The sequence below is a fragment of the Mustela lutreola genome, chromosome 2 (genome assembly GCF_030435805.1).
Source record: "Mustela lutreola isolate mMusLut2 chromosome 2, mMusLut2.pri, whole genome shotgun sequence".
NCBI classification, from domain to species: domain Eukaryota; kingdom Metazoa; phylum Chordata; class Mammalia; order Carnivora; family Mustelidae; genus Mustela; species Mustela lutreola.
Genome location: NC_081291.1, coordinates 196,328,111 through 196,346,069, shown reverse-complemented (window position 1 = coordinate 196,346,069; position 17,959 = coordinate 196,328,111). Strand labels below are relative to the sequence as shown.

General features: G+C 34.7%; 1 protein-coding gene across 9 annotated transcripts in view; it reads right to left on the bottom strand.

The window, feature by feature from the left end:
• Positions 1-17,959, bottom strand: part of LOC131825254 (ATP-binding cassette sub-family C member 2-like) — a 92,928-nt gene that overhangs the window by 47,370 nt on the left and 27,599 nt on the right. For all 9 annotated transcript variants that reach the window (XR_009351170.1, XM_059164471.1, XM_059164476.1 and 6 more), the window contains 9 exons: positions 15,830-15,895; positions 13,668-13,805; positions 11,679-11,825; positions 9,811-9,895; positions 9,651-9,717; positions 9,118-9,244; positions 4,971-5,147; positions 1,860-2,027; positions 232-394 (listed from right to left, as the gene is read on the bottom strand). Coding sequence is in view for 8 of the 9 variants with exons in the window: in XM_059164471.1 (XP_059020454.1) it covers positions 232-394; positions 1,860-2,027; positions 4,971-5,147; positions 9,118-9,244; positions 9,651-9,717; positions 9,811-9,895; positions 11,679-11,825; positions 13,668-13,805; positions 15,830-15,895 (1,138 nt within the window). In the remaining variant the exon portion in view is untranslated. The remainder of the gene's footprint in view (positions 1-231; positions 395-1,859; positions 2,028-4,970; positions 5,148-9,117; positions 9,245-9,650; positions 9,718-9,810; positions 9,896-11,678; positions 11,826-13,667; positions 13,806-15,829; positions 15,896-17,959) is intronic.

The window sequence follows — 17,959 nt, the reverse complement described above, 5'->3', positions numbered from 1 at the left end:
GATGAACAAACAGATCTTGGGGCATAACATTTTGCTTAAAAAAATCATAAAGGAGGTTATTTTTTAGATGATGTGTTCCCACGTATGTTTCTTTTTTAAAGAAATAAATTAAGCGGGATAACTTAAGCAGGATGAGTGAAGAAAAATGCATTGTAAGAAATCACATAATTAACGGACTTTCAGGATGGCTAGGCATACTGTTTCAAAGGCTTAGTTTTCACTGGGTCTTACCTTTTTCTTGTTCACTAAAGGCCTGAAGCAAATTTGTGAGGTTTCTGGTTTTAGACAGCAGCTCGTGGTATGTTCCCATGTGTGCAACTCTGCCACTCTCCATTACAACAATCAGATCCATCTCTGGCAGAAGTGTGAGGTTGTGTGTCACTAAAATACGAGTCTGAAAAACATAGTGTTTTATTCCTTGGGTTAAAAAAAAAGGTAAAAATACTTTATTTTAAAGAAAGATATAGGGTTGTTTGTTTGTTTACTAGTTCAGAGTGTAATTGTGAGTAGGTACCAGTTTAAGGCAGCATATGGCTATTTTGCAATGAATGACTATATGCTGTTAGACAAAAAACAGACAAACAAACAAACAAAAGATTGCAAGTGTTTTTACCATCTGGTTCAAGCATTCTTCATTCATTAAAAATGAATCAATTTCATAACAAATTAAAAAATTTCTCATCTGTTATTTGTGCTTTTTAAAGGTCCTATAGCATCACAATAAAGTATTTGATTGCAGTAATAATTCATAGTATTTCTTTTCAAGCCTTTCTATATTATTGTACACATTCACATAAGATTGAACCAGAAGTTTTTATCTTGGGCTCATTTTAATAAGTAAAGACATTTATCTATTATTCACTTAGATATATACTTTAACATTTTATACATTTATTTAATGTTTGCCAGGGTGCCTTATATTAACAAATCTATAAATGCGTACAATGAAGGAATGGGTATGGCTTTGTGGTCAGACAGACTTGTTAAAATCTCTGCTGTTCTTTTTTTTTTTTTTAATTAAAGTACAGTTGCACACAATGTTACATTAGTTTCAGGGATATAACATAATGAGTCAACAATTCCACATGTTGTTAAAACCTCTGTTGTTCTTGAGGTGCCTGGGTGGCTCAGTGGGTTAAGCCACTGCCTTTGGCTCAGGTCATGATCTCAGGGTCCTGGGATCGAGCCCCGAGTTGGGCTCTCTGCTCAGTGGGGAGACTGCTTCCCCCCAATCTCTCTCTGCTTGCCTCTCTGCCTGCTTGTGATCTCTGTCAAATAAATGAATGAAGTCTTAAAAAAAAAAAAAAAAAAAACCGCTCTGTTCTTAAGCTAAGCAACCTGTATCAAATCATTTTGAGGCTCAAGTTCCCTCATAGGTAAAACAGGAATAATGATAATACCTACTCAGAGACTTGCTATAAGAACTAAATGAACTAATTTAGTGTCAGACATGCTATGTTCTTTCACAAGAGAACTGAATCGTTACTGCTATATTAGTAATACCATAATTTTAAGTAAAAAAAATCAGTAAAATAATACTTTTTTATGCAAGTACTATGCATGAAAATACCATTTAAAAAAATCAAGTAAACAAAAACCAATTTATTTTGACATACAAATCCCCTTAGAGTATGATATCAGTCTATAAGGTAACAATTATATAATAAACTTGGAAGAAGAAACTTCAAAAAATATTCATTAAAATTTATCTATAAAAAGATCAACATGACATCCCCTTTTTCATATGAAATATCACTACTTTACTTCAACAAATGAACAAAATGTTGGAATTTAGGCACAGTGGTATGCAGAATATGCTTCCCTTTCCCCCCCAAAGCGTTAAGTGACACTATGGCTACCTTGTTTTTCAAAATCCCCGAGGACCCAATCACTTTCTCAAAAAGCTGCTTTCCAACATGAACGTCAACTGCAGCAAAGGGATCATCGAGGAGGTAGATGTCAGCCCCACTGTACACAGCTCTGGCCAGACTTACTCGGTGCTTCTGGCCCCCACTTATATTCACACCCTGAAAATGGAGGAGGAGGAAGAAACCGAGACCACAAATGTGTAAATCTCAAAGCACACACAGTGACATCCAATTTCTCTTCTGCAGCATGGACAGAAAACAATTCAAGATTAACCCTCAAACCTTTCTTTATCAGAAAATCCAAAGGCCTAGCCCCCATCCCCAATTTCCAAGTGCTACTAACTTGTGCAAATTAACAGCTATATACTTTCTGTTAACTGCTTACTCTCAAAAGTAGATGCTAACAATTGAGGAGAAAAGAATTTCCAATTCCCTAACTTTGAAAAGTCATGCCTTTGAAATATTAAATAAAACTTTTGGCTGCCAACCATATACTGACACCAGTGATCATTTTTAAATTGACACATGGAAAATGGAGAATAATAGCTAAATTGAGAATAATAGCTAAATTACCAAAGCAGTAATCACCATGTCCTATTTTATTCTGTAGAAAGATTAGTACAAGTCTTGTTGGCAAAAGTACAACTATAAGAAGCAGGAATAAGGAATATACATCATTCCATGTGAGAATTAAAGTTGACATGTACAGCCACATATAGAGAATTATGGGGCCAGGCCCAATTTACTTTATTGTTTACAAGTCTAGCTTAAAAGCCCTCCTTGCAACATAGAACTTAGCCAGTTATCTCTAATTGTAAAATGCCATTGTTTTTTTGCTTTTCTCATCCTCCACCTACTCAACAAATACCTCCTTTGTAGAACTATATTCTGGGTGCTACACCAACACTTGGCATTCAAACATAAATGAAACTGAGCCTCTATCATGAGGAGGTCACAGTTTAGCAGGGGAGACAGGCATGAAAACATATATAAAGTAATATGATACCTGTGCGTGTATGAATGTGTGTGTGATTATAACAGCCTCCAACTCATGGGTGTGTCAGGAACATCTAATAAGATGAATGTAAAATATTTACAACAAATCCAACATCAAGTCCCAATCCAATCAACCTCGCTATTATCACCCAATCACTCCTCTCTCCAACGTACCCCTTGCCTTGTCATTGCATAGCCTGGGATTATGTAATCACCTTGTTTAAAAACCTACAATGCCCACATCTCCTCTGCCATCATCCATGAGCAACAGCAAGTTCCTTAGTATAATACTCATGTTCTTGTATTAACTCGTATTTCCATGCTGTCCCCACGTGACTGCAGCCTGCCAACCAGACTAGCAGACGCTAGTCTCCTCTGCTAGGGAGCTCAAACAGCCCCTTTTCAACTCCTAAGCTATTCACTCTAGGAAGTCCTCTCTGAAAGCAATCTTCCACCCAGTGTTCCAAGTAAACTGACTCGTCCCCTCCGTCCCTGTCCTGGCGGTGCTCCATCCTATTGCCACATCAGTCTTCCTCACAAGACTACGAGCTAAATTCATCCTTGCGCTCCCAGCACACGGACTGTGTCTGATGATTAATAAGTATTAATAAAGACGGCTGATAATTTCATGGGCAGAGATCCACTACACTGAAAAAAGCAGGGTGACAGTCTCTTGCTCACCGTTGTGTACCCCACAGCACAATAAAGGCATATAATACAGTAATAAGTAATTGTGGTCGATTGAAGAATTCCAAAGGGAAAGATAAATGAAAGTGAAGAAAATTCTAAACAGCTGTAAGCAGACTGCCTTTTGAAATATTCAATTACATGTTTATTTTAAAGCATATTATCAGATTGGGAGGTATTTAATAATAAAAAGCAAAAGTTATAAATGGCAATAGTATTTATGCCTATATTAAATATATACTTTATATTTTGGAAATTTTTCTTCTTTAGATTCTTTTTAGTTACATACTATCAACTATTTCATATTATTAGAGATAGGCTTTATCAGCATAATATTCAATATATATTAACAAGTTTGAAGAAGTCACATTTCTGTGTAATTTTTGCTATGGAGCCATTTTTGCCTGCAGACAGGGAAGACACCAGAATAAAAACAAAGGTGTGGGGAGAAAAATTAAATCTGTTTAATAACTTGAGAAAATATATCTGCAAAGTAGCAGACCATGAGCGAAGCCAACATAAGTCTACTTGAAAGGTAAGTTTTACCTCATTCTAGATTTTTAAAATGTGCACTTGCTATAATTTTGTTCTCTATCAATTTATATCAGAGAACTAGAAACAACAGGGGGCCAGGGGTAAAAATGCCTAACAATGCTACACTGACGCTCTTTTCAGAAATGCAAAACACTTGGCAAGGATTATTTCCTCATCTTCACAGCACACATGAATCGCAGGCAGAGGCTGCTTTTGCATTCATGTTTAATTAATGGAGATTTTAGTCACGGGTCGGAGATAATCTCTCGGGGGTTCATGCTTTGGCTCACGCTATCTTGTTTTGTTTTAACTCCAAAACACTGGATAGCGTAATGACTATTCATTAATGCAATGAAAATAAAATAGAACAAAGACGATGGGAAACGAGATCCTCTTAAGCAAGAATGAGCCAACATGGAGAAGGCATAGTGATGACAGCATTGTCCCTGAGCCTTTTTAGAACCTGGCCTCGGAGCCACTGCTGGAGACTGGAACTCTGTTGCTGCTGTCCTAGGCTTGACTTTGTGCACAAGAGACACAGAGAAAAAAACAATAACAAAAACAAAACTTTCATTCACTCATTAGACAGGGAGCCAGCAACGAAAACAAAGTGCTGAGGATCCCGTTGGTGGGCTCTCATTCCCCCGCATGGATCCTAACGACAGAATTTCCTGCTGATTTTAAATCTGTTTTCCAAATAGTCAATTACAGATAATTATTTGTCCTTAATATTGCCATCTCTTTCATAGGAATTCTGTAATGATTTTTTAAAAAATTATAGTTGTGTGTGGCTCCCCAGGACCTCAGGAAAAAGACTATAAATATTTTATTAGCATGGCTGAATGGAGTTTTATTCTTGCATATGATAAATTATATATTCCTTACTCTTTCTCCAATCTCAGTTTGATCTCCATTTGGTAACTGCTCCAAATCAGGAAGGAGAGCACAGGCTTCCAATACTCGCTCATAAAACTGCTTCTGCATGATGGAGCCAAAGAGAATGTTTTCTTGTAAAATGCAATTCTGAATCCAGGCCTGCTGGGCAACATAAGCCACAGAACCCTAAAACGGGAAGAAATAAAAGAGATGCTCTTAACAAGGAAAAAGAAAAAGATGCATGTACCACATTAAAGGAACATATTCAGTCCATGGTTTTGCTTTCTTTAACTTTAAACTGAATTTCTTTAAAAAAAAAAAAACACAAAAAACTAGGTTATTTCTTAAATGTAACTATATCCTCTTGACATTTTAATTTTATATATGTTTGTTAGAGGCCTCTTCAAATGAGTTACTTTGTGCTTATTTGTTTTCACTGTAGTTTCTATCAAAGTTATCTGCCTCTGATAGAGTTTTCTGGAAGTAGAGGCTGAGTGTATTAGTTAGCTCCAGCTGCTGTAACAAGAGACCACAGACTAGCTTGCTTTAAACAACAGAAATTTCTTTTCTCACAGTTCTGGAGATTGGAAGTCTGACAAGTTGTCAGCAAGGTTGGTTTCTTCTGAGGCCTATCTCCTTCTGCTTGCTGATGACTGTCTTTTCTTGAGTCTCCACATGGCCCTCCCTTTGTGAGGGTGTATGTGTCTTAATTTTTTCTTCTCTTAAGAACATCAGTCATATTGGGTTAAGGCCCACCTTATTATATTTTAACTTAATTACCTCTTTAAAGACTCTATCTCCAAATATAGTCACATTCTTGGGATTAGGACTTTAACACATGAATTTGGGGGAAAACACAAACATACATAACACTGAGCCTGGAGTGTGAGTTTTTTATTTGGGATCAGTTCTGGGGGAAGGAAAAAGGGTAGGAGGATTGGGTGGATGAAGAAGTCATACCATAATCCAGATCCAACAAAGCTTTGACCAACGCTCTAGACAGACAGAGAGTATCACCCATCAGAACTGTTCCATGTTACTATAAATTGGCCTGGCTTTCTGCTGTGTGGCCTCAGCCAGGCTGTTCTCATCAGGCCAACACTGAAGGAGCTGACTTGCTGCATGAACTCCCACGGCTGGGAGGCAAGCCGTTTCTAGATGGGGTATTTGGGTGGCACATCTCTATTTCCACATACTCACTGTTCCTAAGATGATTTTATAACTCAAATGACTCCTGAATATATGGCACTCTATGGTATAACATATCCTTTTAAGTGACCCTTCTTTTCTTAGAAAGGACCTACAGTATTTGAACTAGAGTCTTACCTTTCAGTCTGCCCCAAGGACTCTACCTACACATTGATTTTAGAGAATTTATTTTAACTACTGTGCATTGTATAACAATATAAGACACTTAAAGTACTTTTTGACCTATGACCCTATGGATATGTATGTAACTATTAGCCTTTTGATTTCTTCAGATACTTTAAAGATCAACTTTTAATTCTTATCCCAAACAATATAATTCTGACCTGACTTGATTTTGAACACAAAAGTAATTGCTCTTGAATTGCTTTACCTAGTGAATAACCTTTTATTAAAATAGTATTAAATCAATTCTCAAGTGATAGAGATTTTGAACACTTACATATTTAGCAAGATAAGGGGAACAGAGGAAGAACAACAGAAAAAAGACTGGAGAACAGGAAAAATGGTGCAAAATATAAAACAGAAACTAAATACTACATTGAGAAGTACAGACTTGATGTGTTGGTATGAATGGAGCTGAAGAAGAGCTGATCCATTGTCACAGAGGTACAAATTTTTCGTTTAATTTTTAGAGTATTTATTACTTCAATTTCATATACAAATGACAATGTGTTAAATGTGTTGTTTCATTTTATTCTTGATAATGAAACTATAATAGAAGTTTTGCTAATTCAAAAACTATCTTCCAATCTCTAATGTTCCTGATGGACTGAATACTGAAAACTGCATGAATGGTGCCTGGTGTGAACCTTTGATATTGAGAACGAGGAGACTAAAGGCTGAATGTTGTGATATGATATGCTTTAAAAAAATGCTCACATGAAACCCTGAAGAACAGAAAGATAAAACATGAAAGCACCTTGTAAATACTAAGTTTTAATTTTGTTGTTGTTATTATTAAATTAGGGAGGATAAGAATGACAGTTATAAATTAAGGATTAAAAATGTTTTTAGGGGTGCCTGGGTGGCAATTGGTTAAGCATCTGACTCAGGGTTTCGGCTTGGGTCATGATCTCCTGGTTGTGAGACTGAGCCTTAAGATGGTCTCTACACTGGACAAGGAATCTGCTTAAGATTCTCAAGATTCTCTCTCTTCCTCTCCTTCTGCCTCTCCCCGTCCTTCTCTCCCTCTCTTAAAAAAAAAAAAAAAGAAAAAAAAAAAAACTAGTGGGAAATAATTCAGAGTGTGACACCTCATACCCTGCCATTGCTCCAGACCAAAGAACTTCCTGAAGGATGAAACTGTCCATTACACTGACAGATAATATCCTCTCTCTTCCACAACTCTTGCTTAATATACACAAAGGGTGTCCTCTCTGTCTTGTGACTAGTAACTGCATTGTTAGGATTTTTTGCATCACTATGAACAGTTTCTTAATTTCAAACCCTCAAAGGCATCAGAAATAATCTTTAAATCTTACCATGAGAGCTTTAACAATCATAATAAAGATAACAATAACCATAAAAATTCACAGGGAGCTAGCTGACTCTGTGCCAAGAGCCAGGCTAGGTTTTTGGACATTAATGCATTAGATGAAATCCAGAATTGATATTGTTTTTATCTTGATCAATTCCTAATTATTTTTCAAGATCAAGTGAAAGGCTACCATCTCTCTAATAATTTTTCTAACTCTTCAGTTTGTTGCTTTTTTTAATACTTTGATTCAGTTTTTTATATCTGATTTAAACATTTATCATAATTGATTTTAGTATTCCCCTCACTAGATTATAAACTGTAAAAAGATGGGGTATATCATATTCATGCCTGTTTCCCTGGTACTAAGGTCAGCCACCTAGTATGTGTGCAATAATTGCTCGGTAAAAATAGCTGAAGGCACTCAATAAACGAAAATAACGTCAATAGGACAATCATATTTTTAAAGGATACTCACTGGTCTAAGAGAAGTTACAGTCATCTTCAACTATAGACAAATGATTGACTACAATCATTATGAAGAATAGAATGGTACAAAGACAGTACACGTAAGGTGAAAAAGTCCTGTTATTCATTACCTATAATCTTATCAGAAAAAGTCCCAGATACCATAGTTGATTCTAAAATAAGTAACAGTAATGCTAAAAGAGAAAAGAAAAAAGCACTGATCATCAGAGGATTGGAATCAAGAAAGAGATAAGGATAAGAGGAAATACATATTATGAAGAAAAAATGATCGAGTTGGAGTTGATTCTTCCTAGAGAGAAAAACTGTGAAGAAACTGGCCTAACATCCATAGAATTCCACCATCTTGTCAGAAAGGAGGTGGGATTAGGTTAGTAGTTTACCTAAGAGCTAGTTAAATCTAAGGAAAAACTCATTAGTCTAGTGTTTCAAAAAAACAACAGCTGATTAAGAACTTGTAGAATTCTTATTTCTATTCACTTTTAAGAACAGAACAAAAGGCTTGGAGTAGTCCTCTATAGTCCAAGGGCTGAAATTTAGAAGTATTTAAAAATAATATTACTGGTTTTCTGATATTTTTTCTGGGTCAAAGATCCTACCCCTGAGCAACTATAAGTCTTCTTAGAAATGTGGCTGTAATTACTTAGGCAACTTTGCAATGAATGATAATTAGAAACCAAATCAAATTAAAATATAAATCATATTAGTTTCTCTATAATTGGCTGCAATTCAGTTAATATCATCAAACAATTACCATAAGCATTCAAACATGATTCACTAAAGTATTTGGAGGACAGAATGCTGTTACTAATCCATCCACAGCTAATCAATTTTTTGTGGAAATTGAAATGTTTGCTACAAACTAGAAATGCCCATTAAATACTTGCATCTTCAATTTGATTTGATAAATTCTTATTGACGCTAACCATGTGCTGGCCATAGTCTAGTACACTAGGAGATGTGGAATGAAAGCATTGTTGGCTTTACCTTTCTTTGAACAACTCCTGTAAGTTTCTCCATTTCCCCCAGAATGGCAGAAAGCACAGATGATTTTCCAGATCCCACTGGCCCTACAACAGCCACTAAAGCTCCTTCTGGAATCTTTATGTTCAAGCTGCATGACAAGAAAAGGACAGAGATGATGCAGGAAGTTCTTGTTACATTTTTAATGGTTTTTCCCAGATAAGTCAGAGCACTGAGGATCATCCTTGAGATGGCCGCTATTCAAATGATACTACATTATTCTAGCAATACCCAACCTTCCAAAATACAAACAACAAATGCTGCAGTGGAAACAGAGGAAATGAATAGAAAATGAATTGAAAACAAGAGAGTTAAAGAAAAAAAATCCATAGAAATAGAAGGTATCTTGAGAGGTTTAAAAAAAAAATAACAACCTTGTAAATTTCAATTTAATATCGTCATCTCCTTTAAAAATGGTAAGAAATAAAAATATGGAACACTATAGAATTAAATGCTAAAAAAATTTTGTTTTTAATTTTTCCCAAACTATGACTTACTTTTTTAGTACTGGAACCCCTGTTTTATCCCAGGAGAAGGAAGCATTTGTAAAACCAATGGCATGATCTGAGAAGAACAATAAATACAATGGTGCATTGTAGAGTCAATGATTTTCAACCTGGAAGTCAAATAAATATTGAATGCAGAGGAAATGCTGACCTCCTATATAGTTTGTTTCAATATTTTGAGGATGAAGCTCTTCAGTGTTGAGAAAGTCTTCCAAACGATCCAATGATACTCTTGTCTATCAAAATAAACACAGATGGAATTTATTTGGGGGTCAAGTAGAACTTCAATTAGAAAGACTTGCAGCATGATTAAAAATCTGCGATGCAAATTGAAGACAGTGATATAAATATTCAGCATTGTTCTAATGTTTATAAATAATTTCATTCCTGAAAGAAAAGAACGGCTTCAAGAATCAAAGATCAAAACAGATGTCATTTATGCAGGAAGGTATGAGAAAAAAGAAACAAAAATTCCTCCTTAACACTCTAGTAAAGACATAATAACTAATTAATAATTATAGAAAGATTAGTTTTTAAAAACAACATCAGAATTGTTGAATGAATTCAGCTTCTGAATATTAAACAATAGCTTTGGCAATAATAACACCGAGTTTCAGTAAAAAAGCTACAAAAGTGCTTAGCTACAATTAGGATAAATAAGATCAATTTTGTTTTCCTGAAACTGACTTACAAGAAATCTCTAGTGCATTTTTATTCACTCAATGCTAGAAGACATCTATTGTTAGTGAATAAGATGTAACTGGGCCATGGTTTGTTTACCAAGTGCACCATATTAGTATGCAGGACTCATTTTCTTTCCTTTCCTTCTCTTTCTTTCTTTTGATATTTGCTCTCTGTATTTATTTAGTGAAGGCTGAAGTGTACCATTAGGAGTTGGAGAACACTTTGAGATACCAGACCCCTAGCTAGATTCTAATTTCAAAAGCAAAACAAAACTTATTCTAAGAATGGCATCTTTCTTACAAGAAGAATGCTATGAATTAAGTGTTGTTACAAGCATCACATCAACAGTACTTCTATGCCCTCTGTTGGTCATTACTAGTAAAAGGACAACAACAAAAAAGGTATCCTGTAACAAAGGTGGATTATTTGGTATTCCCTACCTAATTAATTCTTTATTCAAATAATATACTATTATTACTACTATAATTTCAATATAATTAATACAATTTAATATCATTATTACTATTATAGTTACCATGAAGTAACTATAAGTTACTATTTATTCAAATAACATAAAAGTTTTAAAGGTAAAGTCCTTAATCAAAGAGCTGGTTCTAATAAGCCAAGCTTCACTTTGTTTATGAACTCAGACTTGAGAAAAAGGATCAGTGGCGGACACCAGGCAATCCAAACCAGACATTCAAAAAATTTTAACAGGAAATAGCAGGACAGAGGATTCAAGGAACTCACTTCTTCATATTCCCTGTGGTTTTAGCAGCTTTCTCCTCATTATAGTATTCAAAGCATCTCCAGAGACTGGAGATTACAGTGAAGGTAGGCTGAACCAAATACCTCATACAAGGCTAGTTGGCAGACTTGTATTAGCCACGCACGGGTCTCCCTGCTTTATTCATTCAGTGCAGAGGAAATGCTGCTGAACCTTGGGAAAACATTCATATCCAGTTCTATGCAAAGCACCTCACTAAAAATTTTTCAACTGAAAACAGACAATGAGCCTTCTGCTGGCACAGCATCTGACACCAGTTTTAAAAAGCTAAATAACAGAAATGAACACTTCGCAAAGAAAACGATATCCTATATTGAAATACTTAAAAGTCATTTTGATAGGAAAAAAGCATAGGCAAAGAAGACATGTCTCCTTCCATTCTTTAAAGTTTTCTATTACTCCTTAATGCAGGTAGATTAATTTTGAAAACAGCGTCAAACTACCACAAAAAGCAAAATAAATAATGAAAAAAAGAAAGAGAGAAAATGTGTAAAACCATAGACTCCAGTGGATGAATGATTCTTAGTTTAAACATATTTTGGATGTACCTGGACTACAGCTGAGATCACCATTGGTAAATCAAACAAAGGAAGCCTCAAAATATTAAACAAAGACATAGATGTAAACACTTTGGTGGCTGTTAAAATATTTCCTTCATCCAATAAGAAATAGATGCCAAATGTTGCCAGGGACACCTGAAAAATAGAGACATGTTCCTTCCTTCAGTTACTCAATGCTAAGAACAGGATGAGTTAAGGTTCCAAAAATAGGGGAAAAAATTTAAAACCTGTTTTATTGTTGTTTAAAAAAAATTCAGTGTCATCCAGTGTGATTGCTGAAGAATATAGAATAAACGTTCAGCACACTAAGATACACAGATCATATAATTATATATCTTAGACCATGGCATCCTTGGGACCATGCAGTCCAGCTCCTTTCTGTAAGACACTACGTTCTTAACTAGAGTCACCCGTCCCATTTAAGTTGTATACTACTGGAAGTCTGGGTGGTTCAGTTGGTTAGACATCTGCCTTCAGCTCAGGTCATGATTCTAGGGTTCTGGGATCAAGTCCTGCCTCAGGCTCCTTGCTCAATGAAGGGTCTGCTTCTCCCTCTGCCTTTCACATACCTTGCTTGCTCTCTCTCTCTCTCTCTCTCTCTCTGAAATAAATTTTAAAATAAAATAAAATGTATACGAATTGACCTTTTTTTCAAGATGGAGTATTACGTAAATTTACTTTCCAGTGGTATGTGTATATTCTGATTCATATATAGTGGCTATACTTTCTGTGAGTCATAAAATTAACTGAAGAAAGTATGAGTAAATTATGGTCCATACCATTTATATTTACTCTTGTTAAGTTTCATTTAGAAAAGGCAGAAAAGTGCATATATGCATGAGAAGTTACTGACAATCACGTACCTAAGACTTATCTTAAGCAAAATCTTCTTGGACAATTTTACCAAAGAATTCCAAATGTAAATATTGCTTTTATTTTCATAATACCAACATATATTTTTAAATAAAAAATGACAATATTTTAACTTACCAATGAAAGAGACATATAGAATTTCTCCTGACTCTCTGACCGTCAGGAATGGTAACTTTAATTAAATCTGATGCTTCAGTTCTATGTGGTTTCATTACCCTTTGGCTTTTACTCATTGCTTTATACCTCAAAGCAATTTATACTCTAGTTTATGTATCATGGGACTCCTAATGTGTACATGGTATGATAGAGAATGGCCTCCATTCGTATCAATTTGCCTTCAAATACTAATTCTATAACTTTGAGGATGTATCCCAAACTAGCATGGACTTCCAGTTCCTTTTCTGAAATGAGAAAAGTGAGGCCTTATTATTGCAAGAATGAAATAAGGCAATCTCTATAGCTTATCTGACATGCAGGAGTAACATTCAATAAATGTTTATTCTCTTCCCAACTCCATATAGTGTGTGTTGGGTTTTGCTTAAAAGGGATTAATCACACAAATAAAAATATTCTAGAGCTGAAACAAAACTCTGGAATGCAGGTTATATGGTTTAAGAATACAATAGCATAGGGGCGCCCAGGTGGCTCAGTGGGTGAAGCCTCTGCCTTCAGCTTGGGTCATGATCTCAGGGTCCTGGGATTGAGCCCTGCATCGGGCTCTCTGCTCAGTTGGGAGCCTGCTTCCTCCTCTCTCTCTGCCTGCCTCTCTGCCTCCTTGTGATCTCTCTCTCTGTCAAATAAATAAACAAAATCTTAAAAAAAAAAAAAAAAAAGAATAGAATAGCCTATGTTTGAGCTGTGAGACATTTACAAAGAAGTAAAATTTTATTATTTGAAAAAAATACAGACCAATGAGAAAGCACATATTTTCCCCTTCTTTAAAACTTCCATTCCCTAATCTACATAAATCAATGACTGCATTTCTTGAAAATTTTATTTCAAATATAGAACATTTCACTTTGGACACCTTAATTCCAGGTAACTTGGAGGTGAATCTACAAATCGAATTTGAAAATCAAAACGGGAAATATTATATACACTCACCAAGAATGGAATGCAAGTTAATGTCAGCATAGAAAACACAGCAAGATACCCAGCTGATTTTTGTACTTCCAATTCCTGTTCTCGAATTTTAATAATCTTCTTTTGATAGGAAGATTCCCATGCATAAAGCTTGAGAATCTGTAAAGGAATCAGACAATGACTATTTGATAATCAATATCATAGAAGAAATAAAAATATGCATACATGCAAATATACACAGCCTACCCCCTCCACATACGCAATTGTTAAAGTTAAAAAAAAAAAAAGCTGGTAAACTTATAAAGTAAAATGCCCCTATTTTTAGCTGAGTCAAAATATTTTCTTGAATTGTGATTTTTTTGGGAGGTAGTGGCTGGAAGAAGAAAATCACCATCTCTCTCTAGCCTTAGGTCCTTCTTACCCACCAATAGCTTATTCTTGAGTCAGACTTTGGCAACATCCCAGCTCTTGGCATAAGCTCCACAGCACATTCTGTTTAGCTTAATCTTGGTACTTTTCCTGCTGGTCCAACTCTCACTTCAATCCGCTCCTCATTTCTTAATAGCTACGCTCTTCTCCCTGGACTCCCAGTTTCTTGGAAACTGATGGCATGGGACTTGAAGCCATTTTTCAGAAAGATGACTGGTGTTTTGAGATTGTAAATTGGAATATAAATAATTTATTTTCCGTTCCTCTGGAGAACCCTAAAAATCTCTCACTGGCACTGTGAACTTAGACATGGCACTTAATTGCACAGAGACTTGGTTTCCTTGTATGAAAAATGAGAATGAGAAATTATTTTCTTGGGGTTTATAAGAATTATATGAGGAAACAGATATAAGTAGAGTGTAGGATCCATAGAAAATGTTCACTAAATGGTAGCTACCATCCTTATCAGAGAGAGGCCATGGCGTCTGTTATCCTTACTCCAGGGATACTGACCGCCCACACCTTTAAACTATGCTATACTTTCAACTTGCCTATACTTGGTCCTCTACAAGTATTCTCGTTAGTCACTACTGGGATTGCAATTCCAAATTTTAGACTTTGCTCAAATCTTCAGGAGATGTTCTTTATTTTATCTACACTGTCCTAGTCTTACTAATAATATAAATTTCCTTTTAAGAATATCAGTATTTAAAACCTATACACATACACTGCTGTACTTTTTATGAATACAGGGGTTATCAGTTAATCCACTGAGAGGTCCAAGATTCATTTGGAGCACATTACTTTGGGAATGTCTGACCTTAATCACATAATCTCAGTTATTCAATAATTTAATCTGAGTTAAATTTCAGTTACTTAAGGCTATTCTTAATTTCAGATATATAAATGAATTTATTTCTTTTATTTGTCTCTTTTCAGGGTATCCTTTATCTAACAATATCTTTCACTTTAGTGATTTTCAATGTTGTAAAAGTTCTACACGGCACAATACAGCATAATTTTTATTGATTCCTAAAGTGAATCAATGTATACATATCATGGGCATATCCTATGTTTACAGTGGTAGATGCACCAGACAGAGGAAAATTTCCTATGAAACTATCAGTACCAGAAGGAAATTCTATGTGGGCTTTGTAAATTTTGCCCTTTAGGAAAACTGTTAAGGCATAATCCAGATGCAACAGGATCTGAAATTGTCTATCTATCCATCTGAAAGTTCATGAGTTTGGTTTCACTGTTTTATCATTGAGAAAATATTAATGGCATGGGGCGTAACTTCCTTATAGAACAAGTAACTTCCTTATAATGTACCTTTTGCAGAATAACATTTGTTTGATCATTTCTATTCCACATAAAATGTGGATGACATGTCATCATTTCCTGCATATAAACCTGCCTTCACACTGAGGATGACATTATTGCCACTCGCCTGCTTCATTCCATCTCTTCTACCCAATCCCTTCAAACAAGCCATTTTTTGTGTCTCTTGGGGTATTTGTGTTCACTTTTTGGGTGAGAAACAAAAAGAAAAAACCTGCATTTTATTTGGTCTTATTTAAATACTATTTTAGCAGTAAGAATTCCTATGCATCTGAAATCTGAAATACTCTGCCAATAATTTTTTATACAATTATATAATTACTTTGATATTAAGAATGATAAAAAATTCATTTATTGACTAACATTGCTATATTCTAAATAGTGAAATTAAAGTCATATTCCTTGTATATTACCTTAATTCCGTGTAAGATTTCATTGAGTAGTTTTATCTGTTTATCTTTGTTCTTCGTTTGGCTTTTCTATTTAAGGGAATAAAATGATAGCATATTTGAGAAGGTTGCTAATAATTTAACTTACATGGCCACAGCTATTTAAAAAACACAGTCTATTTTTTCCATTCTATATAATATTTAGTTGAAAGTCATCTTAAAATATTCATATATTATTCTACTGATAATGTTAAAAACTACTTATAAATAGATATTTTAAAACCTAAAAGTAGTCAGCAGTAGATATAAGCAAGGTGTACATTTCACAAAATAGCACAAAATATAGTATTTAGATGTAATTTGTTTGAAATTGAATAATAAAATAATATCCATCTTCTATTAAAATGGGATCAAATTCCCCAAACTCTATCAATTATTTACATATATAATACATATATATCATAACAAAAGTATCACAGGAATAAAAATAAAGGTCTGTATATTGTACATACACTATCTTGAGTATTAATACTTGTGATTAAAATGTGTATTTTAAGACTCCTGGGTGGCTCAGTCAGTTAGACATCTGCCTTTGGCTCAGGTCATGATCCCAGGATCCTGGAATCAAGTCCCGTATTGGGCTCCTTGCTCAGCAGGGAGCCTGCTTCTCCCTCTGCCTGTGCCCTCTCTCTCTCTCTCACAATTAAATAAAAAAATGTCTTTTAAAAAAATGTGTATTTTTTTAATATTTGCTCTTTTTTGGCAAAGCCTATGTAATCACTGTATATTTATTCAAATATTTAACATTTATATTATTTTATCCTTATTATTGCTTGGATATTGCTTCTTAAGGGTTTCTTCTAATAATACTGTCACAATTATGATATAAATAATCATAAGTACAATATTTGTATAACAGTATTACACGTTAACATCCGTAATACTGTTTGCATGATTAAAGACCTATTTTCTGCTTAGCATATTTGTACATAATATTGCACTCTTTGAAAGTTTTAGGCCTCTACATTAAGTCCCCCAAATCTATTTCTAGTCCTAAATATCTGAATTTAAATTATTTAAAATATAAAATTTTTTAAAAAGCTAGCTTAAAAGTATTTATTAAAATTATAAACAAGCTTGTTATTCTAAACACTAATGTGTCAATGGTTCATAATTACTTCATAGTTACATGGTATTTTCTGATTCTCATCTTTAAAGACTAGTCATCTTTTTGATAATTATTTGGTAATTAATCTGAATTTTAAAAATTCAGAAAAATATAAAAGAAGGTATAAATCCTCATCACCTCAATGTATTAAGGTAATAAGTGAAAAATCTCCCCTCCTTCCATCTAATTCTACTTTCTAGGTAACATTTATTTATTTAAATGTAGGTTCCATGCTGAATCAATGACCCTGAGATCAAGAGCTGGCAACCTAACCAACTGAGCCACCCAAGCACCCCTATAGGTAGCTTTTCTTCAAAGACTGCTGTATCTCTAGATTCTTTCTATGCATATACAAATTCATTCATATCTGTATAACTTCATTTATGCATCTCTATCATACCCACATGCATTGGCATATTCACATTTTAAAAACTGGGTTAAGGATAGTTATATACCTATGTGCATAATATACACAAATACATACATACATGTGTTTCTTTCTTTTTTCCCCTAATATCTGATTGACATATTTCCAGGTCCATATATAGATATTATTCATCTTTGATCCACTTAAAATAATAAGTGCCATAAGCAATACAGCTGCACCTGTGTCATTACTTTAACACATGAAACCATTTGTCTCTCTCCTAATGGCGTGTGTGGCTCTCCAGGGCAGGGAACTGTGTCCTGTTTCTCCACTCCTACAGAATAGCACTGTGCACACTGTCTGGCACAAGGCAGGTGTCAAAAAATGTAAGATGAACGACTGAATGTAAAGGAAGAATATTCAAATGAATTCAGTTAAGCGCTTACTATCTCCTTGCTGTACGAGGTCACTCCTGGATCAGTGTAGCCCATTCTTTAGACACAATGAGCATTCGCTCACTGCCAGGCTGTGTACACAACGTTTCTTCTGCTTAGTAAGTCTTTTTCTCAGATACCCACATGGATTCCTCCCTTATCCTGCTGATATATCACTTCCTTCC